This window comes from Lemur catta, chromosome 1 (assembly GCF_020740605.2).
Source record: "Lemur catta isolate mLemCat1 chromosome 1, mLemCat1.pri, whole genome shotgun sequence".
NCBI classification, from domain to species: domain Eukaryota; kingdom Metazoa; phylum Chordata; class Mammalia; order Primates; family Lemuridae; genus Lemur; species Lemur catta.
Window position 1 is genome coordinate 33980854 of NC_059128.1, and position 20455 is coordinate 34001308.

The 20455-nt window shown below is 38.4% G+C and overlaps 1 protein-coding gene across 6 annotated transcripts in view; it reads right to left on the reverse strand.

Annotated features, from left to right (window-relative positions):
- SYNE2 (spectrin repeat containing nuclear envelope protein 2) overlaps positions 1-20455 on the reverse strand; it is a 297352-nt gene that overhangs the window by 103376 nt on the left and 173521 nt on the right. For all 6 annotated transcript variants that reach the window (XM_045565891.1, XM_045565887.1, XM_045565883.1 and 3 more), the window contains 8 exons: positions 20021-20158; positions 14855-15040; positions 13087-13209; positions 11200-11382; positions 8444-8575; positions 4100-4297; positions 3417-3491; positions 356-466 (listed from right to left, as the gene is read on the reverse strand). In XM_045565891.1, coding sequence (XP_045421847.1) covers positions 356-466; positions 3417-3491; positions 4100-4297; positions 8444-8575; positions 11200-11382; positions 13087-13209; positions 14855-15040; positions 20021-20158 — 1146 coding nt within the window. The remainder of the gene's footprint in view (positions 1-355; positions 467-3416; positions 3492-4099; positions 4298-8443; positions 8576-11199; positions 11383-13086; positions 13210-14854; positions 15041-20020; positions 20159-20455) is intronic.

Here is a 20455-nt window from a genome sequence, read left to right on the forward strand (position 1 = left end):
GGAAGAAGAGAAAGAGAAGGAGACAGAGGATGTTAATTGGTTTGACATAGCTGTTCTACAATATACACGTATTTCAAAACATCATGTCATATACCATAAATATATACAATTTTTATCAACTGAAAAAAAAAATTCAGCCCAGGCAGGTCCCCTCCCTAAGCATTCTTTCAAATAAGATAGTTCTTTACCACCCCTTATTTTTATTCTTCTTTTATTCTTATCTGAGCCACAGATGGGTGTTTTAAAGGTTTGGGTGATACTGATTGAAAACCAAAGGAAAGGAGGAAGAGGAGAAAGTCCTGCAAAAAGAGCTCTCTGCCTCACCCACAAATGTGGTTGGTTGGCCCCACGTTACCTGAACGATAGTTCCAGAGGACGAAGATGCTCTATCTTCCTCCATGTCCTTGTCATGCTTCCACAGTACAGGCCAAGACTGGGACGAAGGCTCTGCTTTCTTGTCTCCACTCTATCACAGTAACCAATTGGTTAGCAAAGAGAAGTGCTTTCCAACCATCATAACCAGCACCTACTCATTCACCTCTTTTATACAAGACTCAGCTTACCAGGCAGTGTAACCATAGCCCTTATCTCCAGCACTCCCCCCATTTTTCATCTATATTTCTTGCTAACTAAATTATGTTCCCAAGTGTGCTTTATCTTCCTGAAGCCTAAAAAACATTTTCAAAAGTAGGTATGTAGGCAAGGCCCAGTGGCTCATGCCTGTAATCCTAGCACTCTTGGAGGCAGAGGCAGGAGGATCACTTGAGGTCAGGAGTGCAAGACCAGCCTGAGCAAGGGTGAGACCCTGTCTCTACAAAAAAAAAATAGAAAAATTAGCTGGGTGTGGAAGCACAGGCCTGTAGTCCCAGCTACTCGGGAGGCTAAGGTAGAGAGGATTGCTTGAGCCCAGGAGTTTGAGGTTGCAGTGAGCTATGATGAGGCCACTGCACTCCAGCCTAGGCGACAGAGCAAGATTCTGTCTCAAAATAAATGAATTAGTTTTTAAAATAGTAGGGATGCTAGCACTCTGGGAGGCCGAGGCGGGCAGATTGTTTGAGCTCAGGAGTTCGAGATCAGCCTGAGCAAGAGCGAGACCCTGTCTCAACTAAAAATAGAAAGAAATTATATGGACAGCTAAAAATATATATAGAAAAAATTAGCCAGGCATGGTGGCGCATGCCTGTAGTCCCAGCTACTCGGGAGGCTGAGGCAGAAGGATTGCTCGAGCCCAGGAGTTTGAGGTTGCTGTGAGCTAGGGTGACGCCACGGCACTCTAGCCCGGGCAACAGAGCAAGATTCTGCCTCAAAAAAAAAAAAAAAAAAAAAAGTAGGGATGCAGCTCGTGTCACACAAAGGGGATCTTTAAAACAGCGCTTTAGGAATTCAATCTGCTTTGGTAAATGTAACCTTAAATGTTATCTTTAAAATAACAGCTTGATAGGCATAAGAAAAAATTCAATATCACTAATCATCAGAGAAATGCAAATTAAAACCACAATGAAGTTATCATTTTACACCTGTTAGAATACCTTTTATCAGTAAGATGAAAACTAACAAGTGTTAAGGTTGTGGAGAAAAGAGAACACTTGTATACTATTGGTGGGAATGTAAATTAGTGCAGCCATTATGGAAAATGGTGTGGAGGTTTCTCAAAAAATTAAAAATAGAACTACCATCTGATCTTGCAGTCCCACTACTGGGTATATAGCCAAAGGAAATAAAATCAGTATGTTGAAGAGATATCTATACTCCCAAGTTCATTGTAGCATTATTCACAATAGCCAAGATATGGAATTAACCTAAGTGTACCTCAACAGATGAATGGATAAAGAAAATGTGGTTTATATACACAATGGAAAGCTATTCAGTCTTAAAAAAGAAGGAAATTCTGTCATTTGCAATAACATGGATGAATTTGGAAGACATTTTGTTAAGTGAAGTAAGCCAGGCACAAAAGGACAAATACCATGTGATCTCCCTTATATGTGGAGTGAAAAAAAGTTGAACTCTTAGAAACAGAGAGTGAAATGATGGTTCCCAGCAAGTGGAGATTGGGAGGTTGGGAAAACATTTGTCAAAGGACATAAAATTTCAGTTAGACAGGAGGAGTAAGTTCAAGAGATCTATACATCATGGTGGCTGCAGTTAATATATACTTAAAAATTGCTAAGAGAGTAGCAATATACTGATTTCATTTCCTCTGGATATATACCCAGTGGAGGGATTATTATATAGGTCATATAGTGGTTCTATTTTTAATTTTTTGAGAAAGCTCCATACTGTTTACCATTTTCCACAAAAAAATGGTAAGTATACATATGTTAATTAGCTCAATTTAGCCATTCTACAATGTATACATACATACAAGGGCTGTCCAGAAAGTATCTGGCCATGTAACTGTTCTTGTTATATTAACAATGGCTGGATATTTTCCGGACAGCCCTCATATACTGTGTCAAAACACGCTGCACACCATAGATATATATAAAATTTTTACTTGTCAATTAAAAAAACCCAGCTTGATGAACATGCATTTTTTGTTGTCATATATAAACAACAAATACTGTAAACATCAGCTCAGAAGCAAATATATATCTTAAATTAACATCATACTGAAGTGCACTCTTTTTTGACCCTGGTCTTTCCTCCATTCTCACAATGCTCTCTGCCATTAGAGGGGCATAATCAGTTTGCAAAGTTATCTGAGCGTCAAAGAACACAGTAAACCTGTACCCTTCCTTGTCCCCCCAGCCAGTTCCACCATGTCCTAGGGCTGTTCTGTGTGACAATGGCGCTATTTAACAGTCTATAAAACAAGCATAAAATACGGCTAATGGTTACATGTGAGTCATAAAAACTACAATTTGCTTCAGTTTTCTTCCTTTTGGCATAACACCCATTATAAGGTTTGTTTGTAAAGTATGAAATGGCACTCGATATCAGGACTGACGCCTCTAAATGTCTCGTTCAACCAATTATAATAAAGTTGTAAGAATTCACAGTATTAGTGGCTAACACAACTCTTCGTGCCCTTGGCAATACTGTTTTGGACCAAATAAGTCATTCAAATATGAGGAAAACAAAGTTCTAAAAATCACATCAGGAGTGCCGACCAAACAACATACTCTCAAAACTTACAGAGAAAGTTCTCAGAAGTCAGGATACAATAGAGAACTTCTTTGTCTTCTCCCCTATGCCAACAAGTGTGCCTGAATTACGTTTATCCCACTTTTACATGGTGAAGTAGGTTTACATGCACTTGAATGCTAGTAACACAGGAGAACTACTTCATCCTTTAAAAATATCAACATTAATTTTAAAAATCCTTAGGTTTCCATTATTTTAAGATCTTTTCTTTGACCTCCTTTTAGAGTCTCGGTTCTAACAAACTTGAACGAGAAAATAAGTTTCTTTACTTCACTCTTCAGGGAGCTTTCTTCTGCCTCTTCCTCCACTGCTGCCAGGAAAGACATGGAGCCTCTTCTGTTCACCTGAAAGGCACGGCACAAGAACACCTGCAGTCGGGCTGCCCGTCAATGTCACCAGATCCGGGCCTGACTGCATTTTTATGTAGCTAATTTTTTACTTACTTTATCTGAGATGCCCACCCACACAAGGAGCCTCTGGGTCATGCACCTTTCAGCTTGTCCAGCCAAATATCCTGACTGTCCGATCTCAGGTCCATGCACTGGCATCCCCCCCCCACCCCGGCCCCTCACCAAACAATTAAAGAACGTGATTCATAGAAGTGGATCCAGAGTGAGCTTAGAAAGGCACTGGGCCATTTCTGAGTGTGCAATGGGCTGACTTTTCTGTAGGAATACACTTCCAAGAGTGGTTCGACCCACCTGCCAGTAGAGTTCCATGAACATGCCCTAAAGTAACTCAGGCATAAGAATTCTGGGTTGAGTCCAGAAGAGACACACCCTGAGGATTTATATTCACTGGTAAACAATCCCAGGTGGAGTATTTCCACTTCTAAAAAAAATTCCTTAACTATAGGCCATAGACATAGATGCTACAGTTTTTTCAGGTGAAAAATACTACCCATCAACGTGCTCATGGGACATGAGACCAGCATTCACCTAGTCATACCCACCTTCCACTCAGAAGCATCCCTCTCTGCCACTCCCCCGTCCTCGGGTGCTACAGCTGATAGCATTTCTCTTTCTGCTTCTTCTTGTTCTTGCTTTAAATGCTGGTGAAGGTTTAGTACAGTGGCCTTCAAGTTCACCAGCAGGTCTTCTTTCTTCTGGTTCAAACTCAGAATCTGCTTTTCCATACCTTCAATTTCTCCCTGTGCAAAAAGAGTGTCTGCGTTGTTCTGGGAAGTCTGAGGCCATGGGATGCCCTGAGGAGCCTGCTTGCTTTGGTACAAGGGATAAAGATTTCTCTACGTGTTTGGTTTGCAAAGCCAGGAACTAGCCTCTGATGTAGTATAGTTCCTTTCCAACCGGGCTGCATTTCCAAAGGTGCTGTGTGGGGTTTACAAGCTGTAGGATGCCTTCGCCTAACCAAAGACTTGTGAATCAGAATCTACGGGGGTCGAGCCACAGCACAGAAACTTGTACCAAGCTCTACAGGTAACTGTGCTGGACAGCCGGAGTTGGAGGCCACTGCTCTAGCCACGGGACCAACGGGTCCAGCACCAAGGGGCCAGGGCCCAGGAGTCTGCACTCCAACAGATGCGGCAGAAGCTCCTTCTACAAACTTCCCATTTTGTCACACACAACATTAACAACACATGTCCCCAGCAGACATGTTTCCAAGTCTCCCTGGAAATTCCTAAGCAGACTAACATTTGGGAACCACTGAGAGAAAACAAGGTTAGAAATCTCATTCTTTTAGAATTGCTTTTGAAGCCTTCCTTATTATTACCAAATTTAGTTACATTTTCTACAGTGAAAGCTTCCTACCGAATCAGAAAAAGTAAGCAAAGTACCGTGCAGTGTAAATTACTGTGGGAATAATGGACAGATGATCCCAAGCCTCGTAATGTTACTTTTAACATTTGCATTACTGATATGTGCGAATAAAAGTTCTTATACATGGTAGATATGCAGATGCCCACTGTCTAAGAGGATTACGGAATCATAGAATCCTAGATTTGGAAGGAACAGCAGGTGTCAAATAGTTTAACATCCTCTCCAGCACCTCTGGGAAGTGTCACCCAACCTGCCTGAGCTCTCGCAGTGAGTCTGCTCCTTTCCAGGAAACCTTCATGTGTCTGAAATTTGTTCCTAATATATTTCTTAAACCCCTATTCTTTCCTCCTCCTTTCTTCCTTCCTTCTACCCATCCATCCATCCTACAGGTATTTATAGAATCATTAAGTTTTTTTACAGACAGAGAACTGTAACATGTCTCTACCTACAGGGAGAGTTCTGAAGCCCAGAGAAAGAAGGTGACTGGTCCAAAGCTGTAGCTAGCCTGTGACAGAGCATAGGCCTGGGCTTCCCTATGGCTCTCCTGGGCACATTCCTGCACCAATGCCCCTATTCTGTCTGAACTCAAAATCCCTGTGACATAACAACTGTTTGAATGAAATCTGAGTTGGCTGTGGTTTGTGTTCCACTTTCAATAAACACTAAACTTTAGAGGAACAGCGCCTCCCAATGAGAATATCTCAGCCATCAGAATAACACTTAAAGAAACAGAGTGGTCTACGGAGCTACCAACACTGTGGAGGCGCAGCAGGACACAAAGCAGCCATTCGCAGAGTGGCATCTGCAGACCCCTGCGGGGGCCACAGTCCATGAGGTGCAGATCCTTTTCATGGTAATACTAAAATGTTATTACATTTGCCTTCTTCACTGTGTTGACAATTGTACTGACAGCATGAAAGCAATGGTGGGTAAAACTACTGTCACCTTATGTGAATCAAGGCAGGAACACCAACTATATATCATTGTCATGTGTTTACAGTAAAAAAAAAAAATGCCAGTTTCACTTAAGAATTTCCTTGATAAAGACACATTTCTGCTGTCATAACAGAATGCCTGTGACTAGGTAGTTTCTAAAGAACAGAAATTTATTTCTCACAGTTCTGGAGACTGGGAAGTCCAAGATCAAGGCACTGGCAGGTTTGGGGTCTGGTGAGGGCTGCTCTCTGTTTCCAAGATGGCACGTTAACACTACATCTTCCAGAGGGAAGGCATGCCGTGTCCTCGCATGGCAGAAGGCAGGAGGGCAAAGAGGGGTGAACTCCCTCCATCAAGCCCTTTTATGAGGGCACCTAATTCTGTCCATGAGGGAGGAGCCCTCATGACTCAGTCACCTCCCGAAGGCCACTCCCTGCGATACTGTTGCGCTGGGGATTACGTTTCAACATGAAAATTTGGAGGGAACAAAAACATTCAAATCATAGCAATGTGTATTTTTAAATATTCTTTGTGAAAAAATGGGAAGTAGGCATATTTTGTTGCATACCGAGGTACGATGGTTGAGGAAAAGTATTTATGTTATTGTTTGAGTTGTGAGCTGAACTACCCTTTTTCACAGAACACTATTTTTGAAAAAAACCAAGCTGCTAAACTATAATTATGAACTTAAATACCAAAAGATTTTTCTGGAGATAGATGTTAATATTAACAAATGCAATTTTTTAAAAATAATCGCCTACTGAAATGTGGTAACATTTGGAAGATCTGCACAGCTCAGTGAAACAATATTTTGCAAATGACCAAGCATGATGCTATAAAATCATGCACAGTGTTCCCATTTATAAGTAGGAGCTAAATAATGTGCACATATGCACATAGAGAGAAGAATAATAGACATTAGAGACTCGGTGGGAGGGGGGTGAGGGTGAAAAATTACTTAAGGGGTATAATGAACACTATTTGGGTGGTGTTCACTATTTGGGTGGTGTAGACTTCACATCCCTACACTAAATCCATGGAACAAAACTGCACTTGAAGCCCCTAAATCTAGTTTTTAAAAAATCATTCATAGTTAGAAGATATACTCAAAGTATAAGACAGACCAATGGATTTTTATGTTACAGTATATAAAGTTTTTTGACATGGCTTCAGATTCCATTTTACAACTAACTTGTAACTACCATTTGTTGGGTTTCAGTGTAGTTTCAAAGAAAAATGTCCACAGTTATTCAAAAGGATAATTAAAATATTCCTGCCTTTTCCAAGTATGTGTCTTTGAGAGCTTGGATTGTTTTTATCTACTTCAAATAAAACTCTATGGTTCAATGCAGAGACAGATGAGACTCTAACTGTCTGCTATTAAGCCACACATTAAAGAGATGTACAAAAATGTAAAACAATGTCACTCTTCCCACTAAATTTCATTTTGGAAAATATAATTAATTAAAACGTTATTTTTAGTCTAGCCTGGACAATACAGTGAGACCCTCATCTCTAAAAGAAAAGTAAAATAAATTTTTAAAAATATTATTTCTATTAACATGTAGTGGGTTTATTACTATTATTTAAAAATAAACCAAACAAATATTTTTACATTTCTGAGTTTCAATTTCTGTATCGGTAGATATATAAACAAAAGCTCTTTGGGGGCCTCACATTTTTTAGTGTAAAGGAATTCTGACATTTTTACAATATTGTATCTTTAATACTGAGTCTGTATTAGTGATTCCACCACTTAATGGCTGTGTCACCTTGGACATCTCTATACTTCTCTACAGAAATAACTTGCCCTCGATCTCATAGCCAAGCACAAGTGATACAACCTTGCTTCGAGAGCACCATATTCATTGCCTGCCTGCATCAACCTGATGGCAGGAGAAAAAGCAGCTCTCTATAGTCCTTAGCATACACTCAGGTTTTGCTCATTATAGAAATACGAATTCAAAAACAAAGACTGGAAAAAACCCTAGCAGTAGAGGGTTAACATGCAAACCATTGTAACTGAGTCCACAGGATTGTTAATTCCAGCACATGGCACTACTTACTGCTTAGTATATGGAACTCTTCATTAGAACAGTGTTCAGGCTCTTTACCTCTGAAACCCAGCCTGTCCGCACTGCCTGACCTCTATCCCAGAAAGTCAGGTTGTCCAAATATCCTGTGTTATATCAGCCTCTTTGGTACCAGAGCAAATTCAGACCAAAATGAACCAAGTTGAGGCCAGGGGCACTCAAAAAGCCCTCCATTAAGGAGGGAGGCATGGCAGCCCTGGCCCAGTTTCTGATGTTAGGGCTGCCCAGCCTAGAAACAGATGCGGTGATTCTCTTGATTAAACATCAGAGGCTATAATTTTCAACATTTTTTAGTAATGATAATTATATAATCACCTATGTAATGAAATAGGAATGGAAAGTAAATACACACAGAAAGCATCTTCAACTGGAAGAGAGCAGTAGGAAATTAACTACCACTACAAAGGCTTCTAGACACCAATGGCTTAGTAAGCGCTGAATGAACTGATGGACGAATGAAACAAATCTGTATGAACAGAAGAAACATACCTGTACTTGTGGCAGGCTGGCAGCTTGGTCTGGTGACATATGTTCAAGGGAGAATTGAGCTGAATAATTATTTAAGATCTTTTTCAAGTGTTCTATTTCTTCATCGCATTCATTAGTCTGTTTTATGACTACCTATAAAATACCCCCCAAAAGAAGAATTTTTGTCATAATCTAAGGACTAGATTAATGGACTATTTCCATTTCCCATCCCCATCAGAAGTTCCAATCAATTACAGCAAATATGCAGCCATTCAGATTTCAATAGGACATAATAGCCTGACTATAGAGAACAATGATTGCAAAGCTGGCACCTGACCTTGCTCTACTAGATGCCAGGGCACCTCAGGCTTTACTAGTGCTTGAAGGTCAAGTCTCATTTGACACACCTTTGCTCTTAAGTATTTCCAGTCTAGCGAGTTTGTTCTGGGCAGCATTTTATGGCATGTTAACATAAAGTTGCTAAGTTTTTATGAAATTACTGATATGTCGCATATGCCATTTTAATATACATTCTACATGGGGATTTCCACATATAAAGTGACATTACTGATTCAGAATGCACAGAGCATGTGATTAGAGTCATGATGGGTTTTTTCCACCAGACACATCTCACTGGGTACCCCTTGGGATCAGTGATGTACATTTTAAGAGTAAGAGGTTGTGGCTTCAAGAACAGTCTGAATTTGCAGAATAAGGCAAAACTAACCAGAACAGAACCTGGAATTGTGTTAAGGGAGTAATAGAGCTTAGAACTATTTGTGGACTAAATCGTATGATCACATATAATGAAAGATAAAGAAATAGACTTTGACAGAAAGTCTAGATACGACTTTGGCATGCTTCATAATGAAGTAAAATAAATGCCCTTTAAAACTCCAAAGTTTCTAGCCAATGCAGAATTCTTCCTTGTATTTTCTTCAATATTTAACCATGATTTTAGCTGCAGGCTAGAAATGAGTAATAGTGTTCACCACACACAGACCTGTTCCCCAGCCCTCGGTAATGCACTACATCCCACTACTCCCCACACAAGTAATTTGTCTTATTTTCCACAACAAGGGCACTTAGAATATCTGAAGTAGGAATTAAAGAAAATGTCCCATGTTCTAATTGTCTGCAGTTACCACTGGTTTATTTAGCTTTGTAATATATGAGGGGACATCTTATTTCCACCAGCATAATAATATAGAAAATTTTAGCAGCATAGTTTGATACCTAACTTGGCACAAAATATAATTTCTTCTTCTATTTCCCAACTTGCATGTTGTGAAGAAGCCACTTACATGTACAGCATGGTTAGAACTGTTATGTTTCTGACCAAGAGACCAATAAAGTACAAAAGAATTAAAAATAATAGATCATATTTTATTTTTTTTTCTTCTGTTTATATTATTTAAAAATAATACATTGAGGCCGGGCATGGTGGCTCACACCTATAACCCCAGCACTTTGGGAGGCTGAGGCAGGAGGATAGTTTGAGGCCAGGAGTTCGAGACCAGCCTGAGCTCTACAAAAAACAAAAAAAAATTAGCCAGGTATGGTGGTGCTCACTTGTAATCCCAGCTACTTGGGAGGCTGAAGCAGGAGCATTGCTTGAGCCCAGGAGTTTGAGGTTGCTGTGAGCTATGATCACACCACTGCACTCTAGCCTAGGCAACAGCCTATCTCAAAAAAAAAAAAAAAAGATAGTACATTGAGCGCTAGATCTTTTTTTCTCTCTGTGGGTGTTAGGGAAAGACATCAGTTGATCAGTAGCCAGGCCAGAGAGACGGTATGAGTTAAACCAGAGAGTACAATATATCCTCAATCCTTAGAACACAGTGGCCCCTGAAATGTCAAGGAAATGTAAGAAGGAATAAGATATGGCAGTTTTCTTCTTATAACCAGGTGGCAGTCGTGAAGGAGGAACAATAACTTCTAAACTGACCCAAATAAAAAGGAAATGCAGGATATAACAGGGGTCTACAGAGAGGGTTGAAAGTCTGTGGAATTTAAGGCTCTTTCAGCAACTTTTTGTTCTTGTGGGAGTGGTTGTTGATCTAGGAATACAAACTAAAGAAGAAGGTAATTTCTAACTAATGATGATTTTTGACTTGAGACTGGTGAGCCAACGACACTTCAGAACAACAACAACAAAAAACCCTCAGGGGAGAAGCTCAAAGATTATCAGTTAGAGGGAAGAGACCTCCAATATGGAGACATGACACAGGAGATGAGAAACTCAAATTCTTGTTCTATTTGTGTACAAATTAACTGCTACACAAGTTAACTCTGTGGTCTGTTGGCAAGTCATTTAACCCACTGACACGAGTATCCTTATAGGTAAAATTAAAGATGATGAAGTGCCCACTCTACCTATATCATATGCTTGAGAATAAAACGAGGTGATCAATGGGAGAGGGACTGAGATGGATAAGAGGTTATCGTGGTGATGATTACTTTATAGATCTGCTGGCCTCAAGAGGTTGCAAAAGCCTTGTTCAGGTTTGAATCTCTTCCCACAGCATTTTACCCATGTAGGTCTTCAATAACTACAGAATAGAATTAAATAAACCATAATTATGCTTTAATACCTTCCACCAGAACAAGGGTAAGAAATGAGAAAAATAACCTTAGCCCCATTTGAGCAAGACAATAAGCTTTGATACCAAATGCCACCTCTGGAGAATAATTAATTTCAATGAAAACTGAAAACAAAACCAGCTTTTGCCGAACATTTTCATCCGATAAGTTGGCTATCATTATAAACGGCTCACCTTTAGTAACTCATTTTGTTCTTGAGTTACATTTTCCAATAGTTTTATATCCTGTAAAAGCCGATTTGTCCGCGGAAACACAGGCAGCAGTTTCCTTCCTGTCTGGGGTAACCTCAGCTCCACCTGGTAAGACACTATCTCAGCAATTGTTTTCTTCATGGGACGTATATTTTCAAGGATGACCTTAATTAGATACGAGAAGAATGTTATAGAAATGAAAAAATAATGGCCACTGCTAAGTTTACTTAGTCAAAATTAAAATACTGTATAATTTAGTCTTTAATCTACAGCTTCAATTTTTGAAACAGTTCCTTAGCTCAGATTGAAAAAAACTATTGTATCACTCGTGATCTGGTAGTTAAAGGTCTCAGGAAAGAACGCCTGGGGCAAGAGTAACCTATCAGCACTAATTTATTCATTCGGATCACACATTTCTTCTTTTTCTCCTCCCCTCTCTCTGCAGAGCTGCTGTTTTGCTCTGAGCATCGTTGCCAGGCAGTGAGTAATGTGAGGGCAGGTACCGCATCATTCTTTCACAGCAACTTCACTTAGCACAGGGCTTCCCACAAGGTGGGCCCTCCAAACATGCTTATTGAATAGAACGGAACTGTCCTGCCACATTTCATGAGTCCCAGGAGTATAATTATATTTTGCTTTAATAATATCTGATCCATAGAAATCTGGATTTATATAACTAATACATTGGAAGAGATTATGCACTTTACTAAGTAGTATTTCATATGGTATCATTTCGTTTAATCCTCACAACCACCCTGTGGGGTAAGTACCCTAACCTCCATTTCACAGGTAGGGAAACTGGTTCACAGAAGTTTGAAGATCCTGATAAATTTAGACTGTAAGAGGCCGTGCCGGGATTAGAGCCCAGGCCTGCCTAATCCCAAACCACATGCTCTCAGGCACGAGGCTGAGGGGGCATTCACCTTCGCCTGCTGTCTAGCTTGTTCCAGCTCCTGTCCTGGGGCTCTATTTACATTGTAATTGGGCAATATAATCACCTTAATACCAATGCACAGATATGAAAGAGAATCCAAGAAACATTAATTACTCAAAGTCACACAGCCAGTGCCCAGCATAGCTCAGGCTGGAACAGTTCAGCCTAAGATGCTCAAGCTCTTAGATTTGACCTAAATGAAAAAACAACCCATAAGAAAATTATCTTTACATAGGTAGTACTGCAACTATGATTTAAAATATATTTATAAGCCGGGCGCGGTGGCTCATGCCTGTAATCCTAACACTCTGGGAGGCCGAGGCGGGTGGATTGCTCAAGGTCAGGAGTTCGAGACCAGCCTGAGCAAGAGCGAGACCTCGTCTCTACTAAAAATAGAAAGAAATTATCTGGACAACTAAAATATACAGAAAAAAAAAATTAGCCGGGCATGGTGGCGCATGCCTGTAGTCCCAGCTACTCGGGAGGCTGAGGCAGAAGAATTGCTTGAGCCCAGGAGTTTGAAGTTGCTGTGAGCTAGGCTGATGCCACGGCACTCTAGTCTGGGCAACAGAGTGAGACTCTGTCTCAAAAAAAAAAAAAGAAAAAGAAAAAGAAAAAATTCGCCGGGTATGGTGGCGCATGCCTGTACTCCTAGCTACTCAGGAGGCTGAGGCAGGAAGATTGCTTCAGCCCAGGAGTTTGAGGTTGCAGTGAGCTATGATGATGCCATGGCACTCTAGTCTGGGCAACAGAGTGAGACTCTGTCTCAAAAATAAATAAATAAATAAAATAAAATATATTTATAGTTATTCATATCTATTTCCCAATCTTATTTTGCTATTACTCTAGTAAGACTAAATGCCTTTTATCACATCATATTTTAAAATAGACGTAATTATTATGAGAAAATATATTTAATAATGATCCATGCTTACCTCCCCATGTTTAAGATGTTCTTCAGGTGAAAAATCAAATATTTCTTTTGATAACAGGATAGTTTTGATTTTTGAAACTTTTTTCTCCATTGATTTTACTTCAGATTCAATAGCAACCACATCCTAGAATTTCAGAAACAACACAATCATACAATATATGTTGTACATTAATAATCTATAAAACATAATTTATTGCCATTAATTCTATTCTCTCATTTAGGCAAAAAATGTTTTCCACTTATACCTCCTGAAAACTAACCATGTACTTCATGATGAAATCTTGCCATGAAAAAAAAAACTAACCAATAACTATAGATAATGTTCACTGTCTTCAACAAAAATGTTACTCTATTAATAACATACCATACTATAAAGCATTGCTTATATACCTTATTGAATTAAAGATCATTATAGGGCCAATTTTAAACTATGAGAACAAAGTTAGTAGGCATCCAAACCAATTTTTAAAATAAACTCATGAGATTTATCTTTGGAATGTGTTCAAACACTTGAATGCAAGTGAGTCTGACATTTTAAAAACTCCCACCACTTTAAGTAAAATGATAAAGTCACCCTAAGAAAACTAACACACAGGGGCTGGAAAATTGACAAGATTTTCTTGCCAGCCCCCTAAAAAGTATTGCCAAGCACAATGTCACTGAATTACTTTATAACCTACTGAGATTAATTTAAACAATAGATGATTTGTCCAGTTGTTATTCTCTCATCAACTTCAACCTCTAGAAACTGGCCATAACCTTAAAATGAAAATGCTGTTAAAATAAGTTAAAATATGTGCTGCAAAACCTACATATTGAAATCTACACAACTGTTAGTGGCCTTCAGACCTTTCCTTTAGAGCTCAATGCAGATACACTGTAGCAATAAGAAGGTACAATTAATAAGGAGATGAAAAATGACATAGAAATAGACTAAGGGTGTCAAGTCCCAGAAGCTTGGAGCCATTCCATAAACAGACAAATAAAACTTTATGAGTCAGAAACAAATGAAGCAGTAAGTACAATAATTGTTTATAGTGATGTCTCCAAATTAAGAGGAAAAGTTAAATTCTATTGAAATTATTTTCGGCATCTATTATTTAAGAAGTTATATAGAATTATACAATATATTTTAGGGTAATTTCCATCAAAAATTGTAGAAGCATTTAACAACTTTGGAATAAGCTTCAGTAACCAAGAATATTTACTTTAACAATTATTATACTATTCCATGAAGATACATGAGTGTGGTACAGGAAATGTAACTTAGTGCAAAAGGAAATAATTGGGAACTAACTGTAATTGCCTTTCCATGTGACTCTATCCTTAGATAAATGCTTCAACTGTTTCAAGCAAAAATAAAAAACCCAGAGGCTGGCATCCTGCAGCCCCTCAATAAATATTTTTTACTGGTGAATGAAGATGGGAGGTTACCTGTTTTAATTGCCTCTTTCCTAACCAGTGCTTTTAAATCAACAATATTTCCTCTTTGACAAAGAGAAAACACTGAGTTTATTTGATCAGGATTCTGCACTCCTTAAACAAAGAGCTTCTGGACTGAGAAAGGAGAGATGCTTTCTGTTGTAGTTGCACTACAGATTGCAAAGTAAAATAAAATATAATTCAAGAAATAAGAACATAAATGAAAATTCTACCAGATCAATGCACATTGATTAGTAGTATAGGATTTGATCAGTAGTACAACTCTAATTTATTAAATGAAACATAAATTAAGAATAAGAAATCACACCTTTATGGTGTAAACTTACATCGGCCATTCGCTGAATCTGTGGAAGGCTTTCCATTATTTTTTGTTGTAAAGCTGTTACTTGATTACTTAACTCTTGTATGGACTGTATTAAGTCATCTGTTTCAAAAATTATTGACAAGTCTTCTAGATCCGTAAAAATTGAATGTAAAAGATTGTGCTTCTGTTCTGAATCTTCCAAAGCCATCTAGATAAACAAGGAAAGAGAAAGAGAGAAAGAAACATCAACATACTGAAACAAGTAGATTAAAATTTAAATTAGAGAAAATTTAAATTTGTCTCAACTTTCTAAACTCCTGGTCATTTCCAGTTTCATCATGAAAACACTGGAATACTCTGTTGTCAATGGCAGTGGCTGACCTCAGAGTTTCTACCTGTGATATTATATTAATTATATATACATTTGGTATATATGTACTATATTATATGTAATATATATGTATTAATAATATATATTAATTAATATATATATTTGGTCTTCATCTTGCCTAGAGTTTCTAAGCCTTTGGAATTTTCATGGCGATAGGGGTAAGAAAATAATCTTTTATTATTCATAATAAGTCCCTTTCAAACATGTATTAAGTTTCAAACTTTAGATATCAAAATAGCTCAGACAGCTAATGGAAATGTTCAGCCTGCTTCAGGTAAGTCCACATAAATAACTGATAATGAGATACTTACTTATGCAACTAGAATTCTAGTCATAAGTCACTAAAATAAGTTATTCAGAATTTTATATTGGTCTTATTCAAAATCCTAAGAGAGAACTTTTAGGAAAATAAAACTTAAAACCAATGCTTATTATTATTATTTTTTAACCAATATACCATTTACAATAGCACCAACACCCACAAAATACTTAGGGATAAATTTAATAATATACATGCAAGAACTATACACTGAAAACTATAAAACATTGCTCAGAGAAATTAAAGAACACCAGAATAAATAAAGAGATATATCATGTTCCTGAATCAAATAGTTAATATGGTTGAGATATTAATTTTCCTTCAAACTGATCTACAGATTTAATGCAATCCTACTAAAAAGTCTAACAGACCTCTATAGAAAAATTGATAAATTCATTTTAAAATACATATGGAAATGCAAAAGACCTAGATTAGCCAAAACAAATTTGAAAAAGAAGAACTAAGTTGTAGAATTCATGCTACCTGATTTCAAGTATTATTGTAAAGCTATAGTAATTAAGACTGTCATATTGGTGAAAGAGTAGACACAAAGATCATTAGAACAGAAGTGAGAGTCCAAAAATAGACCCATATGTATGAGGTCAATTGATTTTCAACAAGGTGACAAAGTAATTCAATGGCAAGAGTCTTTTCAATAAATGGTGTTGGAACAATTGGATATTACTACGGAAAAAAAAAGAACAACGGTCCTTGATTCACACCTTATACAACAATTAACATGAAATGAATGACAGACCTAAAAATAAGAGTTACAACTATCAAATTTCTGGAAGAAAACATACGAGGAAATCTTTGTAACCTTGGGTTAGGTAAAGATTTCTTAGAATACAGCACAAAAAAGTAACTCATAAGATAAAATATTGATAAATTGGACTTCACCAAATTAATAATATTTGGTCTCTGAAAGACAGTGTTAAGAGAATGAACAGACAAGCCACAGACCAGAAGAAAATATTTGTAAATCAAATATAAGACAAAGAAATGATTGTTAGGATGTTTTACAAATAACTTACAACTCAATAATAAGACAAACAACCCAATTAAACACTGGGCAAAAAAAAAATTAAACAGATATGTCACAAAGGAAGTATACAAATGACAAATGAGGACGTGAATAAATGCTCAAAATCATTAGTCATTAGAGAAATGCCATTTAAACCACAATGAAATACCACTACAAGTCACAAAATGGCTAAGGTTTAAGAGACAGACAGTATCAAGTGCTGTTGAAAATATGGAGTGATTAGAACTTACATTGCTGGTGAGAATGCAAAATACTACAGCCATTTTGGAAAACAATTTGGCAGTTTCTTATTCAGTTAAACATTTATCATAAAAGTCAGAAATCCTACTTTTAGGTAGTTACCCATTGAAATAAAATGAAAACATATGTCCACACAAAGGTTTGTGTATAAATATTTGTACCAGGTCTACTCATAACAGCCTGTGGTAGGCAGCCTCCAAGACGGCCCCTAATGTCTCTATCTCCTGATATTCATGCCCTGAATCATCAGCTCCCTTGGATGCAGGCTAGACTTACTGATTTAGCTCTAATAAAATATGGTCGAAGTGGTAAGATATCACTTTTGAGATTAGATTACAAGAAAACAACTGTGGCTTCTGTCTCGGGAGCACATTCTCACTCTTAGATTGTTTATGCTGAGGGCAGCCATGTGCCTGTGTATGGAAGTGGACCTTCCAAGGCCTGCCAACAGGCCTGCAAACGAGCTTGGAAGTGAATCCTATCTCTTCCTTCACCCAAGTGGAGCTTTCAGATGAGCCGTCAGCCTTTGCAGACCCCTTGACTGCATTCTCATGAGAGACCTTGAGCCAGTGATGCTCAAGCCATGCCTGGATTCCTGACCTACAGAAACTATGAGATAATAAATGTTTGTTGCTTTAAGGGGCTAACTTTCAAAGTCATTTGTTACACAGAAATAGCTAATACATAGCTCAAAACAGGAAACAAGCAATATCTATTAACCAGTGAAAGGATAAACAAATTGTTTATTTCTGTAAATGGAACACTACTTGGCAATCAGAGAATGAACTATGTATTGATGAATTTAATGACCTGGATGAAGCTCAAAAGCATTATGCTAAGTGAAAGAAGCCAGACACAAGATGACATACTGCATGATTCCTTCTGTGTGATATTCTAGAAAAGGCAAAACTGGAGTAATAGAAAGTAGTGAGTGGGTGATTACCTAGGGCTGAAGACAGGTGAAAGGAAATTGACTGCAAAGGGGCAAGAGGAAACTTTCTAGGGTGATGGGAATGTTCTTTACATTGATGTTGGTGGCAGTTCCACAACTGCACACTCTACCTGCACACTGAACATGGACACACTACTATATGTAAATTATACCTTAATGAAGTTGATTGAAAAAACAAGTTGGTTTTCTATTTTTACAATGACAATTTGTGTTTCAATGACTTAATCTCAGTTGCAGTATTTGTGCAATCATCATCTTTAGGTTATAAAAACCTGTTTTAACAAATGCACTCTGGGTAGAAAGTTAGAGTGCAATTAAAGCAAACATTTAAAGCTTAGTTGAGAGTGTTGACTCTTCTTTAAGAGTCATTTAAAAAATACCTGGTAATGCTATAAAATGGAAAAAGGCATCCTAAAAGTAGAACTATTTGCGTTACAGGAACAAAATAGTGATTCACATAGGGCTAGTTATTTGGGACTTCCTTGCCATTTGGAGATTTACTGGGAATACATTTTGTGGGAAATAAACTCATTTCTAGCTCATAAACCAAGTCCAGCAACTTACAATGTCCAGAACAGTTTGAAAGATACTTTTACATTTTTACATGTGTATCAGTAGAAGACAGCAAAACCCCAGCTGCTTTTGCCCAAGCTCACTTTAGTAAAGTTTTGGATTTTTTTAAACTCATGAGCATTTAAGGAAAAGAACGCATCATTCCTTTTTTCTGTCTTGGCAAAGTCCTCAAAAATGGTGAATCACAGAAGCAATTAAAAATAGAAAGATGAAAAACTCTAGGGACATGGAAAGCCAACCCAAATGGGAGGAGGCAAAAGAAATCACAAGCAGGGGAAAGAAAGAAAAAAAATGGGTGAAAATGCAGTATGTTTATAATTGTTACCATAGGAAAAAAACTGTGCCAACAAATCTCAAACATGAGGGAGGTCTGAAGTCAGCAGCTCACTTAGGAACACCTTGTGCTATTCTAAAGATATAAAGAGGAGCCAGACCATCTTTGAAGTGTCATTCTGTAAAAACTATCATGAATTTTTTCTTAAGGGATTCTCTCTCATGACACAGTAATATAAGAGAAGGGAAATACACTTTCCCAATAAAACTCCAGTCAGTGCACAGCATCTGGAAGTTTCTTGCAGTCATGGCCCCAAATGGGAAAACACCTGCATTTGTTTCATCTTTATAAGCTAGCGTGGAGACACAGGGCCCCCGCGGGCTACCAGAAATAAAAGGAAATTTGGCATCATGGCATGTTAGAACTGGAAGAAACCACGGATTTGTTTTCTATTGCTATGTAACTAATTACTACCAACTTAATGGCTTAAAACAAAACGAATTTATTATCTCATGGTGTCCATGTAGTCCAGGCATAGTTTAGGTGGGTCCTCTGCAGGGGGTGTCACAAAGCTGCAATCAAGGTGCTATGTGGAGCACAGGGTTCTCTTCCAAGTTCGCTCAGGTTGTTGGCAGAATTTAGTGGTAGGACTGAGGCCCCATTTCCTTGCTGGCTGTTGGTGGCTAGAAGCTACCTTATGTCCTAGCCCTGTGGCCCTCACACAATATGGCAGCTTACTTCTCAAGCCAGCAAGAGAATCTCTTTATATTCTGCTGCAGACTGAGTAGCTCTTATTTGAAATGCTTGGGACCAGAAGTATTTCAGATTTCGGATTTTTTTCTAATTTTGAAATTTTTGTATTATACTTACCAGTTGAACGTTCCAAATCTGAAAATGTAAAAACCTGTACTAGGGAGTTTTATAATCATGTAATCATATTAATCATGTATTTATGGGAGTGATCACCCCATTACCTTAGCCATATAACACCTAATCAAGTATCCCATCATATTCATATCCCTGTCCACACTCAAGGGGAGGGGATTACGCAGGTTACATGCACCAGGGAATGGGAATTCTTAGGGCCATATTAGAATTCTGCTGCCAAAAACCATCAACACCATCCAGGCAGCTTCTTACTTCATAGATGGGGGAAACTGAGGCCCAAAGAAGATAAACTAAATTACCCAAAAAGTCATGAAGTGGTTATCAGGATGGAAAGAGCTAGATCCTGGTCTCCAAAATCCCTGTTTAGTGCCTCCTTCTGCCATTGGCATGGTTATGAGTAAGGCTGTGTTTCAGGAAGTAAGGGAAAAAAGCACCATGACGATGAGCTAAGCCACTAACCATTATGTGGATTCCGTGACTCACAGAGAACTCGAAAGAACACTGACCTGGAGGGTGCTGGCGTGGTGACTCAGTTTCCGTGAAGAGTCATAGTCAGCAGGATTGGCCAGCAAACGACTGGTACTTTCGATCCAAGCCTCAGTGCTCTTCAGGAGCTCACTATATTCCTCCATCTTCAGCGTGGCCTGTGAAAGAGATGCAAACAAACTCAGCCCGGTGCCTCTGACTGGAGCTGAATGACTCCCATCAAAGAGTTAGTAGTAATCGGTCGGTGGGGTGTCAGGCCTCGCAGGTCTGCACTCCGCATGTCTGGGGCCACTTGCCCACACCCTCCATGTTATGATCCTCCCAACTTTTAAGACTAATCCCGACCGTGGGTGGAAAGGAATTAAGAAGTTCTACTCCAACGCTAAAGGCCACACCAGAGTCCGGCCAGCCTAGCGACTATTCTGGTTCCTGTTTTATGCTTCATTCTAAAAACC